A 16,002-nucleotide genomic window follows, 5' to 3' on the forward strand; every position below is an offset into this window, starting at 1 on the left:
ATATATATATATATATATATATATATATATATATAGAGAGAGAGAGAGAGAGCATGACACTTTTTTGTGCTTACCGAGCTTTGAAAAGATTGTTTCTATTTTTTCTAAAATCTGACCATACAAATGTGATCTACAGGTTTCATTTTGTGAGAATAGACTTTTGGATCATCCTTCCATCACCAAGTTAGGTTTTTATAATATTAAAAAAGCTACAGTACAATTTTTTTAAAATATTTAATGCTTAAAAGTCATTTTCTTTATCAAAAAAAACATGATCCAAGTGTGATTTCCTAATAAATGGATCATGGAGAAGACATCCTGTAGGGTCAGATTTTTTGAAAACCTGAAAACACCAATACAAGCTCAGTAGGCATGCAATAGGCACAAAAAGCATCATGCACCTACCATTTTCTCTTATATATATATATATATATGCATCTCTTTTAAGTATTTTATGATAGATCTAAACCATTAGATGCATTTAGCTTGATCTATTTAGTGAGAATGGGATCTTGGATCATGTTTTTTCGACATAAAAACATGTTTTTATGATCCAAAAAAAACTGGCACCTTCATATTGATTTTAGATCACCGGAAAAACCTGTACCTTTAGAAAAAATACTTAAAACTAAGAATTTTGAATGGGCCTAACAATACCAAACGAAAAAGACAGGTCTAAGGAACGGGCGATGCGCGCACACACACACACACATATATATACACTCCGTCCTAGTGTCTGATATGTTACTTCTTTTTAACCATGTGTCACCTAATGTTTCATTTGGCGGGTATCGAGGTGAATGAAGGATTTTTTGGCAACACAAATATCAGTGGCAATAAACACACCAAATTTTGACGACTTAAAAATTCATGCTTTTTTCATTAAAAAAACACAATCCAAGGGATCAACCATGCTGAATACATCTACTGGGATTGAGTAATTTGAAAAAACTTGCAACCATTTGATCCGAGGGCTATTGAAAATGCAGCCAACCGTAGCACATAATATGTTGTCGTGTGTGGAGAGAGAGAGAGAGAACTGCATGTATTCATTTTTACACTAGTCATATTCGTCATTATGAAGTCTGCTTCCAAGAGTCGGGATCTTTTTGTTGTGCATTTCAACAATGAACTTCCTAGACATGACGTCAAATGCTCTAAAATTCTAATGCTGAGAGCCTTTTGAATCAGAAGCACAAATAAGAGTAATACTTGGATGTTTACTAGTAAAGACTCGAACATCAAGATGTCATTCATGCCACGAAAAGGGAATAGCAGCTCCCAAATAAACCAACAAAATAACCAGAGAGAAAACGGAAGGATAAACTACGAAGCTTAAGTACTTTCCTAGATCATACACTGAAAACCAATAATGGGTCCACAAAAATCGAGAAGCAAACGTTACCCCAATCACTTGGTAAGCAATTAAGGAATCACTGCTGGGCGCACTGAACACGTGGGCCAGAAGACTCGTCATCCTCATCGTATGCTTCTTGCTGTTGCTGCTGTTGCTTTCTTCTCATCTCCTCGTCAATGTTCACATCATGCAACATGGTCTCCTCGCACTCATCCAACTCCATGTCTGATAGGTGTTTGTTTGGCCTTGGTGGTAGAATGCTCTCCAGAGTCCGGCACTGGTCCAGTGAAAGGACGCCAGAATCTGGGAAGTCGACATTGAAGTGGATGTACAACCGGCCCTTCATGAATGGCCTTTGGTAGTGTGGCATTCCCTCGTCATTGACAGCTTTGTATTGGCCTGCAAATCATATGATAGAACAATAAAGATAAGAGGTGTAATAAAATGAAAGAAGTAAACTTGTTGATCTTAGTCACAGCAGTATCTGAGTAAACAATGAGATATCGCAATAACTAGATAGAATAATGCCTGACAAGTGCTGCAAAGTTCTATACAAGTGTATATGAGTAATGATTGTATGACATCTTGAATGTACAATGTTACACAGCATCAAATTTTCAAGAATTGTATTTTTGTCAAAGCGTGGCATTCTTTCTGATAGTTTCCAGTCTTAAGGCGAGAAAGGTTTCAAACAAAAAAGCAGTGATATGTGAGCATAAACCTAATCAATAACTGTAACCAATAAGCTTTAGTTCAAACAAGGTCACAATAGAGTTTGCTCCAGATCATGGACTAACATGCCATTGTCGTTTCAAAGTAGAATTCTTACCCGGCTTGATAATTTCTCCTGGGTTTGATTTAATAAGTAATTGTCTGCCATCAAGATGAGTGAGGGCAAACTGAAAACCACAAAGAGCCTCCGTCAAGGTGAGAGTGTGTTCCACATAGAGATCATCAGCCTTTCGTTTAAACTTTGCATGTTCTTTAAGTTGCAGGACGAATACAATATCTCCTGTAACTGTGTCAGGCTGCATGAATCAAATAGAAAGATATTAAACAATACTTATTGCAAAAAGCAAGATGGCGGACAACAAGGAAACCTCGCATGTATTGTTGCAATGATACCATCATGCAGCTTTTATTACACAAACCAGTTATTCAAATTTCAAAACCAAACATTGTTAACTAACAGGCGGTTCAAAAATATAAATGCTTCTCCAACAGCGAAGGAGGGAAGAGGGAGAGAAAACAATGCTTTATGGAGAGGTGATAGCAAAGGATAACATGAAAGAGATGTCTCATGACAACTAGGTGCTACTAAAAAAGAACTAAGGTTTCACAATACCTAAGAGCTTAGAACCTTTCAAATGCAGGAGATGACACAATGATCACAGGAAAGTGAACCAGTAGGGGGAAAAGGGGTAAAGATAGTTAGGTCAACAGATAACATTCATACTATGCCCGGCGAAAAGGCACATTATGCTTTAAATGGTACACGCATCAACAATACAAAATAACCAATAAATTTGGTTGAAAATTCCAATAGAAATATTTTAAGACGTAGGCTTGTAATATGATAATATCTCTGCAGAGAAAAAATAACAAATACATCAGATATAACAGAAAGTGACAAGATTTTCAACCAAATCGTTTCCTTATATCACAGTAAATAGAAAAAAGCAGTTCAATAGAGCACATTGCAGGATACTGTGCACCAGATCCTAGTGTTTTCACAAGAACCTGGAAATACATAATTTTTAAATTTTAAAAAATGAAGCCATAATATGCAGCAGCGACAAATAAAATCCCATCACTTTCAAAAAGATGTGTCATTTCAAAGTATTGTTAATGTATTTATATATATATTCTTAAATATAAAAGAATATATATAATGCCCAACAGGGACATTTTGGTCATTTCACATCATGTAACTATGTTAGTCCAATAGGAATAAGTTAGTTTTTCTATTTTTTAATAAATGTAATTTTATTAGCCATTAGGGGGTCTATGGGAATTACCCATAGAGCCGTACTTTCCCAACATCTCTGGGAGCTCCCAAGGCTCCTCTTTGAGTAGTTGTGTATAAATAGGGACATATTGTCCCCATTTATTTTAATGCTTCCAGCTAGCATTTCATTAATAAAATCCTCTATTTTTTTATATTTGTTACAAACCCTAGTTGGCTTCTTGTGTTGTCCCTAGTGGACTTGTGTTTGTGCAGATTGCATTGTGCTTTTGTATGCCCCTTGTTTGGCTTGTATTTATTTTCCGTTCATTTCATTACATGGTATCAGGGCTATAGTGCTTTTGATCTTGTGGAAAGAGTTTGTGTTTGTGAAGAAGCATCCTAAAGTGTTCGTGTTCATGATGCTTGCAAGTGAACATACATTTTCACACTTTTCTCTTTCTTTCTCTATCATTTAAATGGAGCTCGATCACAAAATTGATCTTTTTTTCAAACTCGATGGTACCAACTACATGATGTGGGCTTCAGACATGGAGAACAACCTCAAAGGAAAGAAATTTTGGGGATATGTGATAGGCACAATTCCCAAACCTCAACTTAAGCTCACCAAACTCGAAAGAGGTCAAGAAAAGGCTCTTGAAGGAGATGTTTGATCCAATGCTATTGAAGATCATCAATCAGAAATAGAAGATTCAAAGAATAACCATGCTAAGATTCTTGAATGATTCATGAATAATATTGAAATGAAAATTTGTGCTAATATTGTCAAATTTAAAAAGGCAAATAAAACTTGGTTGTTCATGAAAGGCATGTAAACTCTAAAAGATCTTGAAAGACTATTGTTTGCATGACAAAATAGAACCAAGCAAGGGAACATGAACGTATGTGATTTCTATAGTGAATTATCTCCTATTTGGGATGAATTGGCACTATTATAGCCTAAGTAGGTGGTCCCTGAAAACATGGAACTTAGGCGAGAACAAATGAGAAAAAAGCAATTTTTGTATGGATTACGTCCGGAGTTTGAACAAGGTCTTCTCTCCTTAATAGGACATCTTCACTTCCTTTGAAAGATACGGTGGCCGAAGTATGCTAAGAAAAAACTCGTCTTGGCATGGCTAAAAGAAGAGATTAAGTATTGGCCGTATCTAGGCCCGAGAATAATGTTAGAGAATATAGACCACAAATTTGGGAGGCAAAATGGCTCATGAAACAACAACTATGGAGGATCAAAAAAGTTTATTTATCATTTTTGCAATGAGCTCGATCATATTAGACCACTTTGTCCAAAGCTTAGAAACAAGGTGGCTTCCGTAGAAGAATCCACACCAAATAAAGAGGAAGAAGGCAAAAGTGGAGGTGAACTAAAAGACACTCGATGTCAACTAACTATGGCGCTTCAACAAATGCTCAAATCTTCATCTTCTACATGGGGTGCCGCAATTGCCTCATCTTATCTCGGTGAGTGTTTATGGATTCTTGACTCGGGCGCTTCCTTTCATATGACCCCACATGAGATTATTTTGCCCGACGTATACACTAACCCAAATTTGCCTTGTGTTTTTACCGTCAACGAAACATCTTTAAAAATTTAAAGTATTGACAATTTAGATTCTAAAAGTTCTCAAAACTTTTTATTTTTAGAATAAATTTTCATACTTAGATCTGATGCGAGTGAAGAATATTTGTCAAATGAATTTCAAAATTATTTAAAACAAGATGGAATTTGTCATCAAAAGTCTTGTTCTAGAACTCCCCAACAAAATGGGCTAGCGGAAAGAAAATAGACATATTATGGAAACCGTTAGGACCCTTCTTATTTCTAAAGATATTCCAAAGTCTTTTTGGGACGAAGTCGTTTTAACTTCAACATATTTAATAAATTGTATGACAACATCATCCTTGCAAAATATTTTTCCTTGTGAAAATTTGTTTAAAATGACACCCGACTTCAAAAGATTACGGATTTTTTGTTGTAAATGTTGTGTACTCCTACACAAAAGAGATAAATTATCCCCAAAAGCCATTGAATTTGTTTTCATTGGATATGGGGAAAGTCAAAAGGAATATAGATGTTTTGATTTCAAAAACAACAACCTTTATGTTTCTACAGATATAACTTCCTTAGAAAATGAGAATGGTTTTGATAAAAGAAATGAAAAAGAAGTAGACAATACTTTTTTATTTGATCTCGATCCAAGAAATAATAATTCTAATTATGATTAAGGGTGTCAACGGGCCTGGTTTACATAGACCCAGTGTTATCAAAAACATGCCTTGAGGCGCAAAAGGCGTGCCTCACCTTGAGGCGAGGCCCTCTGTGCCTCAAGGTGCAAGCCTGAGGCGCAAAAAAAAATTTACAACAAGACTTCTGAGACATAATCAAAAATATTTTTATAGGTTAATCTCATATATTTTCCAGTTATTTCAGTTATGTAATTAGTTTCATAGTATATTACTATATTTTAACTTTTGTTGGTTAATCTCATATATTTTTCAGTTATTTCAGTCATGTAATTAGTTTCTTAATATATTTTAACTTTTGTTGGTTAATCTCATATATTTTCCAGTTATGTAATCAGTTTTTTACTTACTTTTATATGTTAATCTCATATTTTTTAGAATAATCTCATATATTTAACTTTTGTAGGTTAATCTCATATATTTTCAGTTATTTCAGTTATGTAATTAGTTTCTTAGTATATTTTAACTTTTGTTGATTAATCTTGTTACGAAAACCGCGAGCAAGAAACAACCGAAGGAAACAATAAACAAGAACGATCAAACGAAACACAGCAAGGACACACAGATTTACGTGAAAAAACCTCCTCTCAAATCCGAGAGAGAGTAAAAAACCACGACAGCCCAGAGGAAAAACTTTATTGCTCTTTTTCGACAGTTACAAGAGAGAAAGAAAAGAAAGAATTTATACAAGGCAAGGGCGACAGCCCTAAACCTAAACAAGTCGGGTCTGATCCATAAGAAACCGGGTCTCAAACTTAAGCTCAACAACAACTACGCCTTCATCCCAAAACAATTGGGGTCGACGATATGAACCAACAAAGAAAATCATTCTGGATCTTCCACATGAATCCTGTTCCTCCAATCATTTCTATCCAATGACATGTCCTCGATGAGGTTCAAAGCATTCATATCCTTTCCTATCATCTCCATCCAAGTCTTCTTAGGCCTACCCCGACCTCTTTTAACTAATATATTTTCTCATTTATCCATCCTTCTAACTAGAGCATCATTAGGCCTTCGCCGAATATGTCCAAACCACCGTAAACGATTCTCTCTCATCTTATTTTCAATGGATGCAACGCCTACCTTTTTGCGTGTCTCCTCGTTTTGAATCTTATCTTTTATTGTATTTTCACACATCCATCTAAGCATACGCATCTCAACTACACTCATTTTTTTAATATGATGTCTCTTGGCAGCCCAACATTTTGTACCATATAGTAAAGCAAGTCTAATTGTCGTCCTATAAAACTTTTCCTTCAACCGCAATGGCATTCTACGATCGCCGAATTTTATCTCAAACTTAAGCCCAAGAAAAAAAATCTTCCGAAGGGCACTGCCCCCCTAAGAGCCCCCGCCCGCTGAACGCGCAGCGGGACCCACGCTGAGGTTAGCCCCCGGACCCCCAGCAGGACCCGCGTCGAGGGGAGCCCCCTTAGAATACCTATGGAAGAATCCGATCTTAGAATACCTAGTCGTCCTTCTATTCCACCCAATAGGTTTGTGTCTTATGACTCCTTGTCCCCAAACTATAGAGCTTGTTTAATAGAATTACTATTATCATGAACCATATAATTATAATGAAGCCAAAAAATTCTCTCATTGGAATGAAGCTATGAAAGTGGAATTAGATGCCCTTATGAAAGCCAAGATATGGGAAATAACTACTTTCTCTTTGGGAAAGAAAACCATAGGTTGTAAATGGGTGTTCAAGGTTAAAACCAAGAGTGATGGAAGTATAGAGAGATATAAAGCAAGTTTAATTATCAAAGGTTATTCCGAAGAATTCAGAATTCACTATGAAGACACATTTGCACCTCTAGCTAGGATGACTAGTGTTAGAACCCTAATAGCAAGTGCTTCCATATAAAAATGACCTATCTATCAACTTGATGTCAAAAATATTTTTTTTCAATGAAGAACTAAATGAGAAAGTTTATATGGATCCCCCATTGGGCTTTGGTACAGACAAAGGAAAAATCCTTAGATTTAGAAAGACATTATATGGTCTCAAAAAAGCTTCTAAAGCCTGGAATGATAGATTTAGTAGTGTTATGATTCATTTGAGTTTTCATTATTGTTATATTGAGAGTGTTCTTTTTTATAAGAGTAAAGGTATCAATATTGTTATTCTTCTGCTATACGTGGATGACATGATAATAACAGGGAATGTTGAACAAGAAGTTAATGAAATTAAAAACATTTTAAAAAAAAATTGATATGTCCAACTTGGGATTTTTAAGATATTTTTTAGTTATTGAAGTCACCTAATCTCCCAAAGGCTATATTTTTTCTCAAATGAAGCTTTTTGCTGATATTTGTGCTAAGTCTGAGTTTACAGATGAGAAGAAAGTGGAGAATCCTGAAGATGGGACACTTTTGAACGATCCCACTTCATATAGACAGTTGATTGAGTCACTCACTTATTTGACAATCACCAGACCAGACTAAACATAGCTCATGTTGTTCAGTCAGTCAGTTTCAGCATGCTCTAACCACTGTACACATGAGTGTTACGTTGTAGATTGTGAGATATATAAAAAATTCTATAAATAAAGGGGTTTTTTTTCTTCATCTTCTTCTTTAGATTTATTTGCTTATATTGATGCTGATTGGGGAGGAAATCCAAATGATGGGGTCGCAACCACCGGTTTTTGTGCTTTTCTAGAGGACTCTTTGATTTTGTGGAGGTGCAAGAAGCAGCAAAAGGTTTCACTATCATCTATTGAAGCTGAATATAGGACTATGGCTACGACAACTATGGAACTTGTATGGCTAAGGAATCTTCTCAAAGATATGGGAATAGACATATCCAAACCTTCAAAGATGTGTTGCGACAACAAAAAGGACATCTACGTTGCCAGCAATCACACCTTCTATGAGCGCACCAAACATATTGAAATGGATTGTCATTAGGAGTTATCGAGCTACCATATGTTACTTATGAGTATCGACTTGATGACTTTTTCACCAAAGTTCTTGTTGCAACTTGTTTCATATTCTTACTTAACAAACTTTAAGTGTATACACCGTAAGTTTGAGGAGGGGTGTTAAAGTATGTATTTATATATATTCTTAAATATAAAAGAATATATATATAATGCCCAACAAGGACATTTTGGTCATTTCACATCAGATAACTAGGTTAGTCCAATAGGAATAAGTTAGTTTTTCTATTTTTTAATAAATGTAAATTTATTAGCCATTAGGGGTGCTATGGGAAAAGGCTCCCTCTTTTGAGTTGTGTATAAATACGGACATATAGTCCCCATTTATTTTAATGCTTCTAGCTAAGCATTTCGTTAATAAAATCCTCTATTTTTTATATTTGTTACAAGCCCTAGTTGGCTTCTTGTGTTTGTGCACATTGCATTGTGCTTTTGTATGCCCCTTGTTTGGCTTGTATTTATCTTCAGCTCATTTCATTACAAGTATCAGTACCAACTCATTAACAAAGGGTTTAACCATAATTTACCTACGGGATTGCTGCTCCAACAATATCATAAAGAGACACATTATTTGCTTTTTGAATATGCTAAAATGATGTTTTTTCTCCTTACCATAGAAAAACATTCAAGCAGACATAACTCTCCTTGGAAAGGTTTTCCCATAAAGTATTCAAAGTTGTCTTGCAAGTAAGAAGGCAGAAAACATGCATGAATAATTGAGCATGCATATGGATGCTTATTCGTTTATTTATTCATGTCACATTGATGTCAAATCACATGGCCACTACTACATCACATTGTCAAGCAGAACATAAGTGAGGGAAACATATTAAAGGAGCCAACTTTCTCCTCAAAAGGAGCCCCCCTAGTGATTTCAAATTCTCCACATAGCTAGAAGATGACATGCAGATTTAAAAGTAATGTCACGAAGCCACAAGACAAAAATAATCTAAGGAAAATCAGAAGCTATTCGAAAAGCAAATAAAGGAACCTCATGCAAAATAAGAATGTGTCAAGGATAAGTTTCAGTTCTGGGAGAAAAAGAAACTGGGCTTACTGCTTCATCAGCTTCACCCTGGAATACAATTTTCTGACCATGTTGCATCCCTTTCTCAACATGCACCTCCAGCACCTTCTTCTCCTGAACAACTTTTTCTCCTTTGCATTGTCCACATCTGTCTTTCTCACTTATAACTTCACCTGCAGAAAGCATTCACTTTTCACTGGTAAAACATGATTTGAGACAAAGAGATGAATTGAGACAAAGAGAGCACTAAAGAAGAACCAGAGGCCCAAACACACACCTGAGCCTCTGCACTCAGGGCAAACATGCTGCATTTGCTGGATCATGCCTGGTCCAAGTTGTCTAACAGAGACCTTCATCCCAGAGCCTTGACATCCTGAACATCTCCCTGATGCACCACTCTTTGAGCCTTTTCTGAAACGGGTCATATCAGAGGTTACATGAGTAAGCGGAAAGCCATTTTGCCACTGATATAATTGAAAAGGTGGTGACAAAAGAAATAATATCCAATAAGACGGCACACCTGCCTGAAAATGAAAGCTAACTGGCTAAAAGCATTTCACTAGTTTGAGCAACACAAAGTTTACCATCAAAAATAAATAAATTAATTAAAAAAAATTAAGACCCTGTGGTATTACTTATCAGTGTAACCAGGAGGACTGGAAGCAGGAGGATCCCGAGTCATAAAATATAGGATGCCTTGGGAGCCCATAAAAGCATCAATTAGTTTAAATTAACAAGTAGGATCAGTTACATAATAAAAATAAAACAAAATAAAAGTATTGAGGGATGAGAGGAGACAGGCTTCCTTCTTCCAACAAACAAAGTTTGCCAAGTGAAAAAACAAGGGGCGCCAACAAGGGTGTTGTCACTCACTATGAGTTTCTCTTTAAATCCATTGTCACTATTAAAATCTTGTATGATTTTCATACAGAACACAAAATAGCTGATGGCAAATGTAAATTTAAACTTCCAAGATTTTTCAGTCAAACTAAAATTGATCTGAAAGTGAGGCTTTATGGGAATACAGATAGAATCAAACTAGGCATAAGGGAAACTGTAATAAACTTCAGCATTTACCAACACCGGCAAAGCCAGAAACTGCTAGCAACCAGTCAGAGCAACATCCAGCCTCCCGGCATTCCAGTCAAATATAGCAGCAGAGTTAGAGTTTGGGACCCTAACCTGCATCATCCAGCTATTTAGGGTAATGAGAAGGCCTCTAGACAAGGTGGCACCAGAATTAAGGACTGGCAATTCTTGCTGATCAGACAGTAACACCAGAAGTTTGTAGCACCATCAGTGCTGGAGGTTCTAGACTCTGGAGTACACAGGATAGCCCATGCAAACAAGTGCACCGTACCACAATTCAAAAAACAGTAGGAAATTGATGGAAGTTCCAAAATTAAGAGATCTAGTCGCCACCCCCTTTTTCTCCCAAGATTCCTAAATAGGAATTCTTGAATTAGTGACTATTAACTAACATTGATACTGAATAGAAATATCAACATAAACTCAAAATATTAGGAATCATGTAGGTCGTTGTCTTACTCGGTAAGTCATACATTTTATTTCAACAACTCCACTTACAATGCCTCAAAGCATCTAGATTTCTTCAAAGATTCATCGAGCAATCATAGAAATGTTTTGGAACCTGTCAATATGCAATCCTAACCAAAACTCTGTGCACAAAGCAGAGGTATGTAAAGCTTTAAAAGGCATACCCTTTACATTTGGGACAGAGAACATTTCTTGACAAGGATAGCTTCTTAGAAGTTCCATTGTATAAGTCCTCAAGAGAAACCTTTGTAGTATGTACGACATCATCACCCTGCTTTTGCCTCCTCCCTCTTGAACTACCTCCTGAGAAATCCAAGATACATTATGAATCAAAAATATGTATACCAAAGAGGAAATTGGAACATAAATAGAAATGATAGGAGAAACCTCAAAATAAAACAACTCACCACCAAAGCCTGAACCAAAGAATGACTCGAAAATATCAAAGGGGTTATGGGAAGCACCACCTCCCCCCATTCCCTCTTTAAGTGCATCTTCTCCATATTGGTCATAAATTTCCCTCTTCTCAGGATCGCTGAGAACCTCATACGCTTGAGCCAATTCTTTGAACTGAACCCAACAAATATTAATAGGTTAATATGGAGTAGAAAAGTCATTAATATTTTTCTTAAAAAAGATGGCATTTCTACCCCCATTTAAATACCAATGATTATAAATATCAGAAATGATATGATATTACCGCAGAGCAAGATACAAAAATCCACCACACATGTAGTTGTAATGTCAAAAACTTCAAATGAAACTGGAAGCCAAAAGGAAGTTGAAATCAAATGAACGGCTAAGTGCCATGGCTATGTACACTAGCTAAACACATGACAGCATTGCATGGGGCCCACAGCTACAGAGGGAAAGCCCTACATGAAATGCTGTCATGTGATTGGCTGTGTCAAATAGCCATGACACTTAGATGCTCTCTGGATCCCCTCTCGCCAAAAGGCCTAACCTTTAATACCTCACAACATTCAGATAACCTATCTTCTTGTGTAGCAGCAGAACTTTTATAATTTGCGTTTAATAACCAAAAGCACCTAGATGGTAATCAGAACCTTGAGGCCAGTCAAGCCTTAAGACACCAAAATGAGATGAGCTAAGGGCCATCTCAGGACAAGACTCAATGGCAAACCTTGTCCAATTAATATGTGAGTGTTCTAGACGAGCAAAGCTAGAGACACAAGTAACCAGAGCAGGTGAACAAGGGCATCATCAGTCTGAAAACTGCTAATGAAATCATCTTGACTCCAGTACAAACTTGGAAGCATGCTATATTCAATCTTATGTGTGCCGAGAAGAGTAATCAAAATCTGAGTTGCTGTGACAGTCAAAAACAGAACCAACTTGACATATTTCTGAGCCAAAGTTAAGCCCCCCTTCATAAAGATAAAACAAAATGCACAATTGACGAGTATGCATTCACCTTCTCAGGATCTCCTCCTTTATCTGGGTGATTCTTTATAGCAGCCTTCCTATAGGCCTTCTTAAGCTCATCTTGGCTTGCATTTTTCGAAACGCCGAGGATTTCATAGTATCTGGTGTTATCACTTTTCCTTGGTGCACGTCCAAACATGATTGAAGATTTTTATGAACAAAGATGTTTTATGATAGTCACCCTAGACAACAGCTTCCAAGGATTTCAGCAGCACCTAACATAGATGAACAAAAGATTTAACAAAGGCAAATAAATGAATAAAGTAACAAACCAAAAAGCACAACGAAAACAGACATAAGTCACATAACAAATAACCTATGAACTCAGACCAAACAACACACCAAATACTTGTCAAAAAATGCAATTAGGAAGAAACCCACAAATATCGGAAAAATATAAACATTAAAAAACAGAAAAAGGACCTCATTGTTGAGGGTACAAAACCAAATAATGCATTGTACCCCATATTCCCACCATACATCCACAGGAATCAACATGGTAAATACTGGGAAATTTCATTCCCTCATCCAAAACTACCAATCAAAGAAACCAATAGCCTGGTGGTCGGACGGAACAAAGAGATGTAGCAATTGTAATATAAATATGGAAAGCCCACACTGAAGGATTTCTTTTTCACTCTGGCTATCACATATCCCAGCAGCATATTACAAACCATAGTCACAAATATCAATTTCAGGAATTTATCAGCAAGGGAAATTTTTGGGAGATTTTAAAAAATGTTTTTCTCAGGAGAATCTTGGCAAGTTTTAAAAGGAATGAAATATATAAAAATGATAAAAGAAGCAGAAACAATAAAACATGTACACTTCCTAAAATTTAATTAACAAAGTATATAACGAATAATTAAAAATTTATTAATAACTAATAACAAAATTAAGTAATAGCTTATAACTCTTTTTCATTTTTTTAAGAAAAAAGGAATGGACATGACTCAGAAAAAATGAAAATGACAATAATAAACAGAAACAAATCGAGTAAGCCATCTACAATAAAATTATACATCCAACCCCAATTGTGGCCTCCATGATCAACACAATCGGCCTCCTCTCCATTGGGCAGAGTGTTTGGTTATGGAGTTTTTGGTATGGAGGGCTATAGAGATGGTGGGAAGATGGTAGGCTATTAGGGAAGGAGTTGGGGAGAGGAATAAGAGGAAATTAGGTATATGGGCATCGCAAGAGATGGCAATGGTTATCTTTTGAAGATAGACTAAGGCCCTGCATGGAGGGAGAGAGAGAGATTGGTGGGTGACATAGGTGTAAAATACCCTCGCATTCTTATCGATTTGGTGTATATGCATTAATTTGTAATGCTCATTTGCCGCTGCTTTTGAATGGGAACATGCAAAATAGTCCCATATCGATGGGTGTATGAAGAGGACTCCTCGCACCACGCTTATAAAAAAACCATCAAAGTGTCCAACTTTCAGCCAAATCTGATGGGCTTCGTTTTTCCTGTCGGTGTAAAAGGGTGTTTATATCGTGGTTAAATAAAAAAATGTATTTTTATCGCGAGATAATAAAAAGAAGCCATATTTTCAATATGTCGCATAAAAAAACAGAAAATTTCAGGGAGAATATTTTTGTGTTTTTTTATGAGAAATTCAATTTCTCGCCAAGACTATGTTACAAACATTAAGAACCCCTAATTCAAAGCCGCAAACCCCATCATCAAAGCAAATTTTCAAGTCCACCGTAGTAAATACTGCAAGAATTCCATTCAACGTGACATTTTAAACAACCAGTCAAAGAAACCAATAGCCCAGTGTATCCAAAGAACCAGAGCCACCATAGTGTAATAACAGAACTCTAAACTAAAGGACTTTTGTTTCACCTTGGCAATCACAGAATCCCAGCATACTAGAAGTCTAGAACACTCAGAACACCTAATCAAGAATCAAACTTGATCACCAAACCAAATTTCCAAACCCAAGCATGGTAAACACTGGAATATTTCATTCCCTCGTGTCATTTAAAAACTGCCAATCATAGAAACCAGTAGCAGATTCGTGTATCCAAAGAACCAGAGCCACCATTATGAAGATAAGAAGACCCTCACACTGAAGGTTTTCTTTCTCACAACAGTTATCATAGAATCTCAGCATACTATGAAGATTAACCTAATTCAGTATCACAAACACCAACAACAAACCAAATTTCCACAACTACATGGGAAGAGAATCCCAGCATATTTCATTTCCTCATGTTGTCCAAATCTACTGATCAAATAAATCAGTAGCTTACAGTGTGAATCGAGAATCAGGGCGATTGTAATGTCAATAAGAAGACCCCCACGCTGAAGGATTTCTTTTCCAACCCCCACATCTCAATTCTCAGCATATTTACGAGCAATAATAAACCCCAACTCAGAATCGCAAACCCGATCGGTTGACCAAATTTCCACATAAACATTGCAAAAGTGGGAGAAATATCATTCCCTTGCCTTGTTCATGTACCGGACGAGGAAAACCAGCAGCCCTGGTGAAAACTAACAACCATCGTAATGTCAATGACAAAACCCCAAACTGAAGGATTACTATTTCCACACCAGACATCGCAGAATCTCATCATATGACGAATGCTAATAACCCCTAATTCAGAAGCAACCCCATGGACAAACCGAATTTTGCCAATATTGTGATCCACATGAACTCACTGGTGATTTTTACCGAGAAAAAATAACCCATTCTGAACACCAAATTATCCCTCCCCACATACATCAACCACACGGAAGAAACACTCCTCGCACTGATAAACATGCAAACCATCTTAGAAACAGCCCACGACACAAAAACATTAAGAATGAAATTTAAAGAAAATCAAACCCTAATGCATGTTCGTTTCGTCAGAAAGTTTGAAACCCTAGAACGCCCCGATCGAAACCCTAGCGCGAATCGATCGATGCTTTCCTCATGATAATCAAACACACGAAAATCCACAATCTCTCTATTAGAAGACTAAGAAGGGGAGAAAATAGAACCGATCGTACCTCACTCGATTAGGGTTTGAAGCTTCTAGCTTTTCTCCTCGATCGAGAGAGAGAGAGAGAGAAAGAGGAAAAAGGTTGCGTGTCTTATATATAGGAAGCTGCTCCGCTGGCAGATATTGACAATAACACTCTCAATATTTTAATTATTACATTTAACCTCTTATTTATCTTGATCTCTTTCAGATGCCCAGCTGAGGTATAGGAAAAGTTGTTAAAAAACTGTTTTCCCAAACAAAAGGAAAAAATCGGTCCAAATCGAATCCAATTATTTTTCGGTCGGGTTCTTTTTATTTAATTTTATTTTTTCAGATTTGTTTTTTTTTTAAAAACATACAGGTGAATTGATTCTAGTTACAATAAGCCTAATTCATGTCAGTTAGGCCAAAAATAAAACGATTTTTAGAATTTTGTTTTTTACGACGAGGAACTCTCCCGGAAGCAAGCCGG

The 16,002-nt window shown here is 36.4% G+C and overlaps 1 protein-coding gene across 1 annotated transcript; it reads right to left on the reverse strand.

Annotated features, from left to right (window-relative positions):
* Positions 1-1,179: 1,179 nt before the first annotated feature.
* LOC149813888 (dnaJ protein homolog 2-like) lies at positions 1,180-15,635 on the reverse strand. Its single transcript, XM_089990715.1, has 8 exons — positions 15,556-15,635; positions 12,535-12,760; positions 11,507-11,669; positions 11,264-11,402; positions 9,820-9,953; positions 9,573-9,715; positions 2,187-2,385; positions 1,180-1,756 (listed from the first exon to the last, which is right to left on the reverse strand). The coding sequence occupies exons 2-8, from the start codon at positions 12,682-12,684 to the stop codon at positions 1,434-1,436; spliced, it is 1,251 nt and encodes a 416-aa protein (XP_089846841.1). The 5' UTR covers positions 12,685-12,760; positions 15,556-15,635; the 3' UTR covers positions 1,180-1,433.
* Between the last annotated feature and the right edge of the window lie 367 nt (positions 15,636-16,002).

Source organism: Nuphar pumila, chromosome 16 (assembly GCF_984573655.1).
Source record: "Nuphar pumila chromosome 16, dmNupPumi1.hap1.1, whole genome shotgun sequence".
Classification (NCBI taxonomy): Eukaryota; Viridiplantae; Streptophyta; class Magnoliopsida; order Nymphaeales; family Nymphaeaceae; genus Nuphar; species Nuphar pumila.